Here is a 13,411-nt window from a genome sequence, read left to right on the forward strand (position 1 = left end):
TTTGCACGGCCCCAAAGCATCTTGCTGGTGATGGTGAGGGTAGACGCTGTGTGTGTGGGGGGGGGGGGGGGGGGGGGGGGGGGGGGGGGTTAGTGGAGTGGGAAACAAGGCCTGAGCTAGTGTCGTCCGTCCGATCATCGCTCCTGCCGCCCGATGGCCGCCACGACCATCGTCCTCGCCCCGCGTCAGTCGCTCCTGTCACTCCTTATCCCTTCCCAATCCGCCAAAGAAAATAATCCCCATCGCCTGCGCCTCCTTCCCCATCCGCACCCGCTCGCCGCTGCTCCTCCGGCAGCTCCGCCACGCGCCCACCCGCAACCTGCCCGCCAGCGCTGCCTGGTATAGTGGTACTAGTATCAATCAAATCAGCCATCTGCCCTCCTTCCTATTCAAATCAAGTCCATTTCCATTTCCCTTTCCTCTCCACCCTCTCCCTCGTCTCCGGCGGGCGGTGGTCTCACCTCCCTTTCCCCGTCGCCCCCTGATGGCTCCCTCGGCAGCTCTCGCTCCGGTGGCCTTCCGCTCCGCCTTCTCGACGCCGCCCGCGTCGAACCCTACCCGTAAGTCCCCCAACGCTCCAGCTTTTACGCCCCGTTTCGGTCGGTTCTTCCTGGAGTTAAGTAGGAAATCTGGAATCGGTTCCTCCCCAGTGGTTGCACAGCGCATTATCCATGCGCTGGGCCGCTGGGGTTTGATTTGGGGGAAGAGTTCCATCGGAGGTGGTGTCGTAGTCTAGTGCGTTGGATGGGGCTGCGTGCGGGAACGCCAGGCTCGGCCTTGTTGGGACTTGGGAGCAGCGTTCGCTGATGGTAGCTGGCTGCCTGGCTTGGAGCCGTTGAGCTCGAGTCGGGGTCTCAAAGTGAGTAGAACTGTCCATCTTGCAACGATTACTCAGCTGGACCTGCCTATGAATAATTACATAGTATGTGAAAATTACTCTAGGCTTTTAGATTCACTATGGACTCTCGTTGCTTTGTTGAACCAAACTTTTATATTTATAAAATGGGCTGTTGTGCACTATTCCAGGCTGCCATTCTTTTGTACTGAGTCACCAGTTGATACTTGCTGATAATTTGATATTGGATTGGGTAACATCTGAACATCTTGTGCCCACTGTTGTGACTGTTGTTCAGGTAATAGAATAAACATAGAAGGTGCTTTCTGTTTGCCGTGTTCCACAAGGAAGAGAGCTAGTTATAGACCTTTCCGAGTGTACAGTTTATTTGGAGGGAAGAAGGATAAAGATGAGAACGGTGATGAGGCGCCATCAAAAGTAAGGAATTGACTGATCATCTTGTTTCCAGTGTTATTGTTATGGTTCTGTTCCTAATAATAGCTAGAACAAAAATAAAAACACACTCTAATTTCAATTTTTTTGGTGGATAATTCAGGAGTTCATTTTTTGCCTTTCAGTTATAGCTAAGTTTGATTTTGGCCATTCAACTCTAATACTAGAAATCTTTGGCCATTGAACAATGAAAACCATTCATGTTTGGTCATTGAGCTAGTTTCAATGGTGCTTTTGCTGATGTGGATGACATGTGGTAATAGGCCCACTCGTCAGACCTCTCTCTCCTCCCCACACCATCTCTCTCTCCTCATGCATGCCGTTCTCCTTCCTCCACTAGGGTACTGCCGCCGCCTCCTCGAATGTGCAGCACCTGTACTTAGACCAGGTCTGTATCCGTGCCTGTGCCTTTGGCATTCGCGCCACCATGATGCCCTGCGCGGGATAGGAGTACCGTGGAGGGGGGGGGGGGGGGGGGGGGGGTGCGTGCTGCCTCTTTGCAGCGCTTCTCACAGTTGGCTGGAGCCATTTTTGTGGCTGTGGTAGTAGACGCGTAGGAAGAGGTGGTGTGTGAGAGGAGGCGGCCCGTGGTGGTGGCAGCAAGGGAGTGGCAAGATAGAGGGTAGAAAAAGGTGAGAAGGAGGGGGGGGGGGGGGGGGGGGAGGTGGAAGCTGACAAGTGGGCCCCACTGACACGTGCAGTCCATGTCAGCAAAAACCACCAAATGTAACGGTTTCAATAGTTGGGTGGTCGAAGATCTTTGGTTTTTGAGTTTCATGGTCAAAATCAGACTTGGGCGATAGTTTGATGGCCAGATATGGACTTATCCCTATATTTATGAGGCAATTAAGAAAAACATGCAATTAATTTCAGGGAAATGATCTTTCACGGGCAGCTAACACCTACTCTTTATGGTGCGAGTCATGGAACACAAATTGTCAAGCTTTATCTTTGTTTGGATACTTGAGTAGTGATTGTTCATGTGAAAAATAACTCTGATTGTATATATATATCTTCTCATTTCGTAGTTGGCATTTTGTTTATAACGATCTTGAAGCCCTCTGATATTTTTAATAACTTTAGGCAGGAATTTTTGGTAATATGCAAAATCTATATGAAACTGTTAAGAAGGCCCAAATGGTTGTCCAAGTTGAGGCTGTCCGGGTGCAGAAGGAGCTTGCAGCGTATGCTTTTATATCATTAAGTTATCTTTCTCATGTTGATGCAAAATAGCCTATCTGTGCGACTTTATTTTTCTCCTATTTTTTAGGACTGAGATTGATGGTTATTGTGAAGGTGAACTAATCAAGGTATCTTATATTCTCTGTATTTAAGCTTTGTTTATTCCTGCCAAACAGTTGAATTCTTACATTATTGAGAAACACTAATGATTGGGCCTGTAAAAATCTTAGCATCATTAACAGCCCATCAATGTTTTTTTATTCAAAACCTAGCCATGCTGTATATTAGTATTTATGATATTATGATTCTTGTCTTTCCTATAAGGTTTTCAATTGTGTTATCTGAAGTATACAAAGTCACTTTACTTTTATTAGCTCTGGGTCTAGATAAAACTGTACAGAAATATTTAGGTCACTCTTATGTATTGTTTTTGACACACGGACACCGGTAAAGCTGTTCATTTCAAAGCAAATAGTTGATGTATCATGCAGGTGTTGTTATAAAAGTGAAAACAATACATGTGAGCATCTAGAATGTGTCATCTTTGTAAATTTGTAAACAACATATGTGTTATTGGGGTCTTTTGTGCCCTATGTATTTACCGGTGTATTAACTTAAGCACTTTAGCTCTTTTGTGTTTCTCCACTTCCATTTCTTACCTAGGTCTATAACTGTTTTTCATCCCCTCGGCAGGTTACACTTTCTGGAAACCAGCAACCTATTAGAGTTGAAATCACGGAAGCTGCAATGGAGTTGGGTGCTGAAGTATGTATTATTCCGTTGCTGGTTTGATTATTTTATCTGAAGTTTTTGCGTGAGTTAATGCTGTCATGACTGATGTAGTGATTGTTCATATGATTGTTTGCATTTTGAGGTAAATAGATATTGATTGTAGGGATGTAGTTACAGGTTATAAGTTATAACAACCCATTTCTAAAAAAGCTGAATATGAATTGGCCACTGACACGTGTGCTAAAACGATCTGACCTATGAACAATGTGCATCAGAATGCAGGATAGCGTTTCATATTCATGACACACACAACTTGTCAGCATAAGAAGACACCGATGGTTTATATTAAGGAAGGTATTCAATTCATTGCTTAGAATGGGAAATAGGAAACCCCAATGACTTGCACCCTCGTATAAGAAAGAGATGCATCTTGCGTCAAACTCGGTTGGATATAAAGATGAGAACTTGTGGACTAGTTAGTTAGTTAGTTAGTGTGTGTGTGTGTGTGTGTTTACATTCTAGATAGATGGATGTTTGCCTGGCATGGCATATGAGATGTTGGAAAGCCTTTTAAGCCACCGCAACATTTTATTTTGTTGTCAATCTCTTGCTTATCCCAACACTTGTTATGTTTCCTTTCAGAAACTTTCCGAGTTGGTCAACGACGCTTACAAGGATGCACATCAACGGAGTGTCCAGGTATGAATCTTGATGATGTTTTCTTGCATACGATAAGATAAGGAGGCCCAGCTGATTGCTGTGTAGAGAATGTAAAATCTATATTTATACTAAAATGATGTCGGACTAATGCCTGCAGGCCATGAAAGAGAGGATGGCTGACTTGGCACAGAGCTTAGGAATGCCTGCGGGCCTTGGCGATGGTCTCAAGTGATGCCCCCCATTCGGGAAACCTTTCCAATAAAATTTTCCTCAATTTTTGTATATCTAGCCGTGAGTCGTTAGTTTAACCCCTCTGCGACCTCTCATAGCTGCGTAAGAAGTGTACTTGTGATCACCTGTTTCTTCCAGCTTTAGCTGTAATTTGCTGTTTTGCACAAGCAGATATTTGCACCCTGGTATATTTCTAGAGGAAATGAATCATGGTAATTAGGCTTGCACCCTGAACGTCCGATGGAACATGGATGGAATTCCAACGCGCGTGGTCTGTTAAGTTGCAAGATACGGGCCAGGATCTGTTGGGCATGTTTCCAACAAGTTGTTGGGCTAATGGGCTGGTGCAGTTGCAGCCTGCAAGGAAGAGATAACCAAGCCCATTCTTGGACCTATATAGTCTTCTCTCCATCCTAAATTATAAGTTGTATTTTTTTTTTACATCCAATCAAAAAAGTCAAAATAACTTATAATTTAGAACGGTGGGAATACTGTATATACTATGCACACCAATGAAAGCTATTCTAACAAAAAAAAAAGAAAAAAGAAAAGAAAAACCACCACCGAAAGCCTTCAGAACTGATCGTGTAACCAAAAGGAGAAATCATGACTTTGGCGAACATGATTGAAGAGTAAAATGCTAAAGTTTTCTTGTCACATCATTACTAGACCCTAAAGCCGTTGAATGTGGCCTGAAATGGATCATGGCTGGGCGGGCTGGCATGTTTGGTTATGAATTCAGTGCAAAGACTGCAGTCTTCCTATGATCTTTGTATATTATTCCAGTTTAGTGTACCTGGGCTTAACAAATGTACGTTGAATTTAACCTTATTAGCCAAGTCGGTCATGCATCATCGTGTTTATCATGGAAGTTAACACCTACCAGCCTTTAAATTCCTTATTAAATTTGGAAGCCACAAGGTTCTTCTGAGTCTTCTCCTAGTCTTTATTTAGGGGAAAACCACAAGATCTATCCGGAGTTCAATCACAAAATATCTCTAAATCACAAAATAGTCTTTATTTAGTGTGACATACTTTTGAACAATAGCTGTGAGGTTTTCAACAACTATATCTTGGATGCTAGAGAAATGCCAATTCTTGGTATGTTGGAGCACATCAAGGACCAACTGATGAGTAGGTACTACAGCAAGGAGAAAGAGGTTGGAGAAGTGTGGCAGGGACCCAAACCAGGCTCACGCGTGGCTTGTTTGCACGCCCAAAGCAGGCTCACTCTCTGCTTAAACGATCTTCTGCATATTTGCACGCCCCAAACCAGGTTCACGCGCGGCTCACGTGCGCTTGGACCCAGTCAGCGCCACGCTGTCCACACCGCGTCGGCCAAAATCTTGCTTCGTTATGGACCTAAGTGGCATACTTAAACAATATTAGGGTGTCAGAAGTACGATTTGAGAGTTCGTGGACCTAAGACAAGTTCAAGGCCTAAGATGCATTTAACTCTTAAATATATATATGCAGGTCTTGATCGTACTCCAGATTTAAAACCTGAACCACCATGTGCACATCTGCTCTACAATACTTAATTTTGCACTCTGTGTTTATCATGGAAGTTCACACCTGCCAGAGCCTTTAAAATTTTTTATAAATTTTTGAAGCCACAATGTTCTTCTCCGAGTCTTGGAAAAAAAATCACAAGATATATTTTTAGAGTTTAATAAAAAAAATTTTCAGCAACGAGAGTTTTTTTTATAGAGACGGATCAATCTATAGACACCTCTACAAATTGGTCTAGTCCGAGCCGTCCGAGCCGTCTCTATAAATGGCCATATTTTTAGAGGCAGCTCTATTTTTAGTCCTCTCTAAAAACCGAGGCCGCTGAAAATATAATCACCTCTAAAAATAGGGTCCGCTTAGTAAAATTTGAATTTTTTAAACGATCTTAGATGGAGAAATGACAAAAACCAAAACCGTAGATCTTATATAACTTTGTAGTTGATAACTTTTTCATTTGAAATAGTCTATCCTAGGAAAATTACGTTTAAATTTCTCACATTTGAAATTCAAAATTTTCAAACGACCTCGAATGGAGAAACGACCAATACCAAAGTTGTAGATCTCGATGATATCTACAACTTTATAGTTGCAAGCTTTTTAATTTGAATTTGCTTATTAGGGTGCCAAATACTCATTTCAAAATCAGATGAAGATAATATGTGAAGTGGTTAGAGGAGTAACTTGCGAGCTCACAGGTTTGATCCTATGCGAAGTGCGTGTTTTTCGTGCAAAAAAATTATGTGACTTGTGACATGAAAATGAAAAAGTGTGTGTGGTTGCCTGATGGGGGCGACTAAAACTCGGATTTTTAGTTTCTATTAAAGGCGGCTGGATAAGTGCCTCTACAAATCTTGATCTCAGCTGTAGTGGTGAAATATCTCTAAATAACAATAGGACTAACTCGAGACTTTAATAAACAAATCTAGGCTTTGTTTGGATAACTTTGAATCCTGGTTCAATCCATGTGGATGGACGGGGATTCGGATTACCCAAAGTCCCAAACAGGTGCAACCGAAGAGAGAGAGAGGGAAAAAATCATTCTTTTGTGCAGACCCTCTCATGAAGCCACCACAAAATGGTAATAGATTTACTGTGTTAAAATCAAATAGCTAGTTTGACACCTCCGGCAAGACCTTGTATCAATTTTATGCATCTATAAACTCAAGTGTTGGTGTCTAGTGTTAAGCGGAGATATTTCATTCTTATATAGCAATCCTCTTATGTGCCACTAAAAGGAGCAAAAGTTTATTCTTATATACCAATCCTCTTACATGTCACTATAAGCCACCACCAAATGGTAATAAAAGATAAAAATGACAAAAATTAGGCATTTGTTTTCATCAAATCTACTTTTTTCAGTACTTGAGCAGCTGATAATTTTGCTTATGCACTTTTACAGTCTGCTCCTTAGCCCCGAAAAGAAGGAAATTCTAGTTCTATCATTGGTTAAACTGTCTAAAGTTTGAATAAGTTTAAAGAAAGAAAAAAGTGTCAATATTTATGACACCAAACAGGTATACTATGAAAATATATTTTATAAGGAATCGAATGATACCTTTGATATCATAGTGGCATTGGTACTTTCAAGATGGTTTGTTTGGTACTGTGCTAGCATTATATCCTTTTCCGGAGGGAGAGAGTATATTCAAACATAAGTCTTTTGCATAAGCGCTCAGAATTTTCTCAACAATGAGCAGTTGAGAGGCTCAATCCTCGTTCCAATTAAGGGCCTGCTTTGGATCCCCTTCTCTAAACTTTAGAGCTCTAAAAGCTTTAGAGCACTTTAGCTCACTTTTGAGATCTAAAGCTCTAATGTGAGGTAGGCTAAAGTTTAGAGCTAACTTTAGATCACTTGTTTGGAGCTTTAGCTCTAAAGTTTAGAAGAAAAATCTAAACATGCCCTAACAAATTCTGTGGAATAAAGAAAAAAACAGGACAAAGAATAATATTCTAAGAAAAAGACCATATAGAGCTTTGGGGAAAATGATTGATGAACATCGATATTTCCTGGCAATCATATATTCAGGAATTTTGAGGCATATTGGATAACAAATTTAAATTTTACAGGGAAAATTTTGAGTAGTCCTAATTCGTGCACCAAAATGTTTTAGGTAAGCTAGTTTTTCATTTAAACCATCGGTTGCATATAAAATTCTTACTTATGCAAGTTTGACTTGCAGTGTTCTTTCATATCCTTCTTTAGAGGGAGAAGTCTATTTTTGACCATTGAATTATCGCTGGAGTTTGGTTTTGACCATGGAAGTCCAAAACTAGAACACATATGGACATCTAGCTATTTTGATAGGTGGTTTTGCTGATGTGGAGGGCACGTGGGCACTGGGGTACACTTGCCAGGCCTCTCCCAAGCTCATGTTGTCTCTCACCTCCTCTCTTCTAGATCAAATCACACCTAGCTTGCTGGTCACCCATTTTCCTCTGCCTACCGGTCCATTGATTGCCCCATTTCCTATGGCTAAGGTGGAGAGGGTGTCGCATGGTTAGATTTAGAGGAGAAGGCGACACCTCAGGATGAGGCAGTTACACTACGGTCAACTTTCGTCCCAAGCAGCAACTCAGAGCTCGATCTAGTCTCCTCATCGATCCAACTTGTCTTTACCAATCCATGGTGGGCCATGGCCTTAGGGTGGCATATGATATGGCGAGTGAAAGGTCCTAAATGGCTAGAGAGGGTGAATTGTAACACCCTCGGTGTTACCGCTTAAACAACTTGCTAAACTATGTCATGAGCATTATGTTTTTGTGATAATGCGTGTGAGAAGGTGTAAAAATAAATTTCTTGGCATGAAAAATGATTAACACAAATGATACATAAAAAGGATTCAATAGTCATGTTATATCACTTAAGGTTGAAAACCAATTTTTATTTAGCAAAAATACCATAGAACATGTGCGTGATACTTAAATAAAGTTTGAAATGCAAACTTTGTAGATGACAATGAAATACTTGTTTTTGAACAATAATATTGCTTTGTAATATCTTCAATAGCCTAGAAATCACAAATTGAAATCAAGTTCAGTTCAAAACTTAGAAATTTTCCAAGTCTATCAACAGCCAGACACTGCTATGTTTAGCAATTTATTTGGAGAGATTGGGTTAAGGAGTGGTGTAGTGCTATGATTCGATTTAGTAGTACCATATGCCATCTTGAGTGTAGTGAAGTCGGTTTAGGTTTAGGAGCAACGGTTTGGCCATGATCAACGCTTTAAAATTCGTACACGTACTTGTCTCGGGTTGGTCGACGCCGTGTGCGCGGTCACCGCGCGGCCTCCCCACACCGCGCACATGGTCGCGTCTCACGTGGTCACCCTACGCTGCCACACTAGGTCGGTCGGGCCGCCTGGGCTTGGCCGAGGCCAGCCACAGCGAGCTGTTGGCCCCACACCCTACTACCCTGCCTTGCGCTGCAGCCATTGGTGTCGTCGCGGCCGCGCTGCCGCTGCCATCGTGTCCACCCACTGCTGCCTCGCGTTGCGATACTACCACTACTGTCATGTCACTAGCTCCGCCTAGAACCCCTCTTTGTCGAGCGCGTGCTAGTCAATGCTCTAGTGCCACCTCCTCGCCACTGACGCGACTGTGCCTTTATGGTCCGCTGTTCACCTCATAGCGTGCACGTGGCCAGCCTCGCTCGGGTCATCTCTGGCCGAGCCGGCACCTCGGTTAGGTCACTAGTGAGTCGTTGTTGCTCACCCACTACCCCTATTGCCTTGTTGCTGCTGTGGCTCACCTAAACGCCATCGCCATTGCCGCAGGGTGCCCGCCGTCGTGGAGAGGTCCTTCTATGGCATCCCGGCTTGTGCAACCGTCGCCCATCGCCTCACGTCGACCCCTTGGTGAGATTCGGCCTCTTAGCTAGGTTAGCATGGGTCCCGGGTGGTCGACGCTGTCGCCAGTGCCACTGCTCGCCGCACCGCAGCGCACGGGGGAGGCCAGGGACCATGACGTTGTAAAGAGGAGAGAGTACATGGGTCTTTTTGCGGGAGTATTCGTTTTTCTTTTTTCATAATGAATTAGAAATAGTTTTCTGATTTAATTTTAAGCTGATATTTGGTAAATCATATAAAATCATGTAGGTATCCAAAAATTGTGCAACAAATTTTGTTAAGTTCCTAAAATTATGCTCTATATGTTAGTGCATTTAGTTCATATATATACATGTTGATACCAGGAGCTATTAAATCATTTGAGAGTGCTTAATATTATTAGGTTAAATATTGTAGGAATTTTTGTGGTAAATTGGTGATAGCTTTAATCCTAAAATTTTTATGGTAGTTTTTTGGTATTATTATGTGCTCACTATAATTTTGTAGCCCTAGGACTACTTAATATGGTAGCTAAATATCCATTAAGGCTAAAGGAATAATGGCATGATGTTGGTTTATAAAAGTTAAGCACTCGTAGGGTAAGCTTGAAATCTATTTGGTAGAGATAATGATCAGCTTAGAATCTTAGTCATTAGAGCTAGCTTAGTAGCTTAGCATGTGTATTCTTATTTTAAGAGTTGTTGTTGTTAAAATACTAAGTGTTGCATCATCATTGCAAGCATGTAGAGAACGAGTTGGTGGAGTTCGTGACCGTCAGAGAGCAGGAGTATGAAGAGGTGATCGAGGAGTATGAGGAGGAGGTCCTCGTACAAGAAGAGGTCCTAGAGCCATCATTGACTGACTTAGCTGGCACCTCGCCTGCCCAAGACAAGCCTCGGTGCATAACCCTTATTTTGAATGATCACTGGATATATATATATATATATATATATATATATATATATATATATATATATATATATATATATATATATATATATATATATATATATATATATATATATATATGAAGTGCATTTATGTTATAGGATTTATATTGAAACTACATGCATAGATAACCTACCTATGAGTCCTACTAGCATGGGTCGAGTAGCTGCTATGCTTGGGCTATCGGTAGCGTGAGTAACCTGCCGTTACTCACAATAGGTGATTATTATTATTACTCTCATGATAAAATGGTGAAAGGAAATGGAGACTGGGCAGGGATATGGTACGGGTATTGGTGGGTGTAATAGGTTGTGTCCTGTGGCCAACGGGGCATAGCTTGGTTACACTGTTTTCCCTATCCGTGTCGGTTAAGGACCATCCATTGTTGTGGATTCTAGTTAGGTCACAGACTTATTATCCTAAGCACATACTTGCGTATGGGAGCAGGAAGGCTCGTTGCTCTCTTGTCATGGGTTTCGGCTCTTTCTAGACCGACTGATTGGAAGTGGAGATGGTGGAGGTCTAAGCACCACCCTGAGTCTAGGACTCAGGAGTGGGGGCTTGGAGTCCAAGTTTGGATGGGGACTTGGACCCCTTGATAGGAGAGTGGTGGGCTGGTCTTGCTTATGCCTGGGGTACAAGCGAGGCATGTGTTTTAGGGTACCCAGCTAGGATACAGTGGCTCGTGAACCGCCATGCGATACGGTACTACTTGGCTATGATCTAGCACCATATTAAGAACTGAAAGATAAAAGGGGATGAATGGATCTGATTGCTCAACTCTTGCTTGAAAGTAGAATAGGTGCTTACATAGAATGGTTAGCTAATGAACTAATCATGACTAGTAATAAAATACATACATAAGGATTCACTACTAGTAATGCTTTTTGCAAAAAGAAAACCTAGCAAACGATAAAGCTTATCATATCCTTTGGAGTCGGAAAATTATTCCCACTAGTCGGGTAAATCTTGCAAGTACATTGTATACTCAGGGTTTATTTACCCCTATTGTAGGTGCAGTTTGAGGAGTGGCTATTGTGTGAAGGATTCTTCTGATGGGCACAGATGGGTCATTGTATCTTATCGTTAGATGTTTATTTCAATTCCACTGTTTAAACTCCGCACTCTGAACTTGGTATTGTAATAATGTATTTCCGAGAACTGTTGTTGTATGGAATGGACTAAGTATTGTAAACTCTTTTTCATTATTGGATCTTGGGTGAAAACATGGATTGTTCGAGTTCTCCCTTGGGGTGTGCTCGACGGACTGTCCAATGTAGCTATTTTTGGGGTGCTTAGTGTCTAGTGGAAGACGAGCGCCTCCAAAAGTATGTTATTTCGGGCGGTTCTGCCATAGGTGGTATCAGAGCGCCAATAATGAGTTACGAGTTTCGTAACTTTTTTCAAAACCTAAAATGTGACCAATAAAAGTTTTGCGAAAAGTAGGATGCGATAAAATTATATAAATAAGTATAAGCTCTAGCAATATGGTCTATCTAGGATAGTGGCACTGATTTTATCTAATCAATTTTCTGTAGGTACACTAACTTACGCTGCGTAAGAATCGTTTAGTAAGCGGAAAGTGAGTGTGTGATGTGCCGAATTTTTTTGCAAATGCCGCTATATTCCAGCTTGAGTGAATGGGTAGGCCGATGCATGCATCATAAAAAGAGAATCTTGCTTAAATTAAACTCCCCTTCATGTATACTTTTTGGATAGTAAATTAATAGGGTAATAAATAAAAAGAAATGCCTTAACTCTTAAGGAAAAAATCTTGCTAGTAATCATTTATTGGGCCTTATCATCTCTTTAGCCTTTTGTTTCTAAATATGGAGGCCTTGTCCCTAATGGTGGGTTCCTATCTGTTTACAAATGAACCTAAGATCTGGTCGCGGGAGCACCAGTGCTGGGATGGGCCGTGATCTTGGTGAATACAAGGGCGAAAGCGATCGTGGTGAGGACAATGGCAACACCAATGGGGACAGCCACGAGGCCCCACTTCTTGCTCCTCCTCCTCCACCACCACCACCTCCGATGACCCATGCGGAGATGATGGCGGAGATGCTGGCTGCTCAGCGCGAGTTAGCCCATGCCTTGGAGATGCTTGCCCAGGCTATTGGTGGCTTCGCCCATGAAGGCCTCGGTGGCAACGACAGGAACGGGGGTGGTGCCCGTGCTCCTGTGGAGCCCTATTCCTACCAGGACTTCCTAAAGACACACCCGCCCACGTTCACACCAACTACTGAGCCTCTGGATGTGAAGCATTGGCTTCGTATTCTAGAGCAGAAGTTTCTGCTGCTCACTGTGACTAAAGAGCTGAAGGTGCGATTTGCCACACAGTAGCTTCTAGGGCTTGCCAGTGCATGGTGGGATACTTTGAATGTCATACAGCTGGCAGACCACCATGTGACTTGGCAGGAGTTTATCACTACTTTCTGTGAGTACTATATTCCTGTTGGTTTGCTGAACTGGAAGTTGACTGAGTTCCTAAATCTGAAGCAAGGGAGTATGACTATGATGGATTATGTGAACAAGTTCAACCATCTTGCATTGTATGCTGGGATCCATGTAGACACTGATGAGAAGAAGAGGGACCATTTCTACCATGGCCTCTCTTGCATCTTGCAAAAGGAGCTGTACACTAGGGGATATCAGACTTTTGGTGCTTTGATGAATGCAACCATTGCTATGGAGGGACTTCAGTGTGATTCTCAGGTGGAGTGGAAGCGCAAGTGGGTGATCACTAGATCTTCTAGTCACCCACAGGCTCAGAAGGTGTAGGTTGTCAAGAGGATGTCCTATCACTCTCTGGGTGGACAACCATCTCACTAGACTTAGCAGACTCACCAGGCACCTCCGACTCAGTACCATGCACCTACTCTGTAGGTGCAATAGCAACTCAGGGATAGCAAGTTTCACCTCATTAGGGATAGGGGAACAAGCTGGTGCTTGTTTCAAGTGTGGCAAGGAGGGCCACTATGCTCGGGAGTGTCCACAGAACTAGCCTGTGTAGTCTTCCTAGCCTTCAGCCAA

General features: G+C 42.7%; 2 protein-coding genes across 2 annotated transcripts; both read left to right on the forward strand.

Annotated features, from left to right (window-relative positions):
- Window positions 1-225: 225 nt before the first annotated feature.
- On the forward strand, window positions 226-4,309 carry LOC136471278 (nucleoid-associated protein At2g24020, chloroplastic-like). The gene is made up of 7 exons (XM_066469009.1): window positions 226-560; window positions 1,134-1,273; window positions 2,372-2,472; window positions 2,559-2,598; window positions 3,164-3,235; window positions 3,845-3,901; window positions 4,020-4,309. Exons 1-7 carry the CDS (start codon window positions 485-487, stop codon window positions 4,092-4,094), a joined length of 561 nt encoding a protein of 186 aa, XP_066325106.1. The 5' UTR covers window positions 226-484; the 3' UTR covers window positions 4,095-4,309.
- Window positions 4,310-12,439: 8,130 nt separating this feature from the next.
- Window positions 12,440-13,159, forward strand: LOC136468654 (uncharacterized). The gene is made up of 2 exons (XM_066467144.1): window positions 12,440-12,700; window positions 12,797-13,159. The coding sequence occupies exons 1-2, from the start codon at window positions 12,440-12,442 to the stop codon at window positions 13,157-13,159; spliced, it is 624 nt and encodes a 207-aa protein (XP_066323241.1).
- Window positions 13,160-13,411: the final 252 nt, after the last annotated feature.

Source organism: Miscanthus floridulus, chromosome 8 (assembly GCF_019320115.1).
Source record: "Miscanthus floridulus cultivar M001 chromosome 8, ASM1932011v1, whole genome shotgun sequence".
Classification (NCBI taxonomy): domain Eukaryota; kingdom Viridiplantae; phylum Streptophyta; class Magnoliopsida; order Poales; family Poaceae; genus Miscanthus; species Miscanthus floridulus.

Coding starts and splice junctions, on each gene's coding strand:
- LOC136471278 (XM_066469009.1), top strand. CDS start 485: ATGGCTCCCTCGGCAGCTCTCGCTCCGGTGGCCTTCCGCTCCGCCTTC. Junction 561..1,133: donor GCCCGCGTCGAACCCTACCC/GTAAGTCCCCCA, acceptor ACTGTTGTTCAG/GTAATAGAATAAACATAGAA. Junction 1,274..2,371: donor GTGATGAGGCGCCATCAAAA/GTAAGGAATTGA, acceptor TAATAACTTTAG/GCAGGAATTTTTGGTAATAT.
- LOC136468654 (XM_066467144.1), top strand. CDS start 12,440: ATGCTGGCTGCTCAGCGCGAGTTAGCCCATGCCTTGGAGATGCTTGCC. Junction 12,701..12,796: donor CTGTGACTAAAGAGCTGAAG/GTGCGATTTGCC, acceptor GTGACTTGGCAG/GAGTTTATCACTACTTTCTG.